The 1,774-nt window shown below is 49.8% G+C and overlaps 1 protein-coding gene across 1 annotated transcript in view; it reads right to left on the bottom strand.

Moving 5' to 3' along the window:
• PRR5L (proline rich 5 like) overlaps window positions 1-1,253 on the bottom strand; it is a 25,044-nt gene extending 23,791 nt beyond the window's left edge. Inside the window, exon 1 of the mRNA XM_010138888.1 lies at window positions 1,084-1,253. Within this exon, the coding sequence (XP_010137190.1) occupies window positions 1,084-1,253 (170 nt within the window). The remainder of the gene's footprint in view (window positions 1-1,083) is intronic.
• Between the last annotated feature and the right edge of the window lie 521 nt (window positions 1,254-1,774).

Here is a 1,774-nt window from a genome sequence, read left to right as displayed (position 1 = left end):
TGCTGGAAATCATCACTCATCTTTACCTCCATCTCACATGGGAGACGGAGCAGAACCAACCTCGAGCTGTGCCAAGAGGAGAAGGGAAGTCATTACCGGGACGCTGCTCACGAAGAACAAGGCCACGCCAGGTATGTCTTTATCAGTGCTATTTAGGGGACCTTTGCTGTGTGCTGCCGGCTGGTTGCTATGAGGAGACATCAATTTTTGGCAATATCTACCAAACACATCCCACTGCTAGCAGGAAGCACCCAATCTGCAGCGTCTCGCTGTGCTGGAAGACGTTCTGCAGCCAGCATCACCTTAGTAAGAGCCAACTTTAAGCCCTGTTACAGCTCATAAGGTGCTGCTGGAGGATCTTCTAACTCACACTTCTCTCAGCAGCACAGAGGAAGTCACAAAGTGACAGCGCACAAGACGGCTTCACAGGTCTAAAGGCTTGCCGTGGCTAACAAGAGCAGGTGTCACTCCCTTAACGGGCGTTCCTGAGCTAAGCCAGCAAGAGAGAAGGGTCTGCAGAGCGCAGAGCTGTGCCAGGTGGCAGGAGGGAGAGTAGGAACATGCTCAGGTCATCAAATCAGATCAGGACACCTCACTCCTCACCCTACGCGCTGTTTTTCCAGCTGTCATTGCCGCATGACATCAGCGTACACAGGATTTGGCTGGCAGTAGGAAATGCTGGTAGAAGCCACAGGCTTCGCGGTTCTCAGAGGAAACTTGCCTGTGGTAAAAGCTCCATAATATGCAAATAAATGCCTGTCATGTATTAAGAAACCAGCCTTTATTACAGTACTAGGAATGTGTTTTCCTAAACGGGACTTAAGAGATGCAGCTGTTAACGAAGAGCAATTCTGCTTTACTTCAAGGCGGTATCTCTGAGCAGCGTTAGCCAAAACAAAGACCAGGTCTTGTTTTTTTCACTTCCATGGGGGCTTTCAATGCTGGCAAAGCTTGAGCGTGCCAAAAACTCAGGCATGCTTATAAACAGATGAGCTTAGCCATAAATGGTCTGAAGTACAAAGCTCAGGCAGTAGCGTGGGGCGGCTGCAGGGCGAGGGCGCAGCCCGCGCGGGTCCTGCTCACCTGTTCCAGGCGGAGTTGGAGCTGAGCTGCAGAGCTTGCCGGCTCGCCTGGAAGCGCGGCAGGTCGCTGAGGACCGGGGAGCTCATGAAGCGAGGGCGGGGCCTTCTGAACGAACCCATCTTGTGGAACTGCAGGGCAAAGGACGGAGCTATGGTGAAGCCTCCAGTCATAGGGTCAGGCGGAGTGGAGCAGGGCTGTCCGAAAGTCTCTTCTCCTGAAGGTCCAAGCGATGATCTCAGTGATGCCAATGAGTAAAAGAGTAGAATCTGCAGAAAGAGAAAACCATTTCACCAGGAATAGAGGAATAAAAGATGAACAATGGAAGGAAAGATGAACAGACAAACACAAAGCCTTTTTTTTATGAGAAGCATTGCACAAGGGAATAAACCTGCTCATTATCAGCCTATTACCAGAAGGATGCAATAGGGATCTTCTGCAAAAGAGGTCTGACAAGCACATACATTGAGAGTAAGCAGGACTACAATGTTTGCTTTGGTTTCTACAAACGAGAAGAAATTGCTGGGCCAAAGCCGAAACGCCCATGTTTTCCACTCTGATCGCTGTCTCCACACAGACAAACATGTAGCCCCAAGTGAACCACAGAAATCGAAGAAGTTGGATAAACACTACAAAAAAAAACCCTCTGGCAAAGCTTCTGTACTTCGAGATCTTCCCACTTCAGAGGAACACA

Source organism: Buceros rhinoceros, unplaced genomic scaffold, assembly GCF_000710305.1.
Source record: "Buceros rhinoceros silvestris isolate BGI_N320 unplaced genomic scaffold, ASM71030v1 scaffold12126, whole genome shotgun sequence".
Classification (NCBI taxonomy): Eukaryota; Metazoa; Chordata; class Aves; order Bucerotiformes; family Bucerotidae; genus Buceros; species Buceros rhinoceros.
The sequence above is the reverse complement of the archived record's forward strand: the minus strand, read 5'-3'. Positions and strand labels throughout refer to the sequence as shown.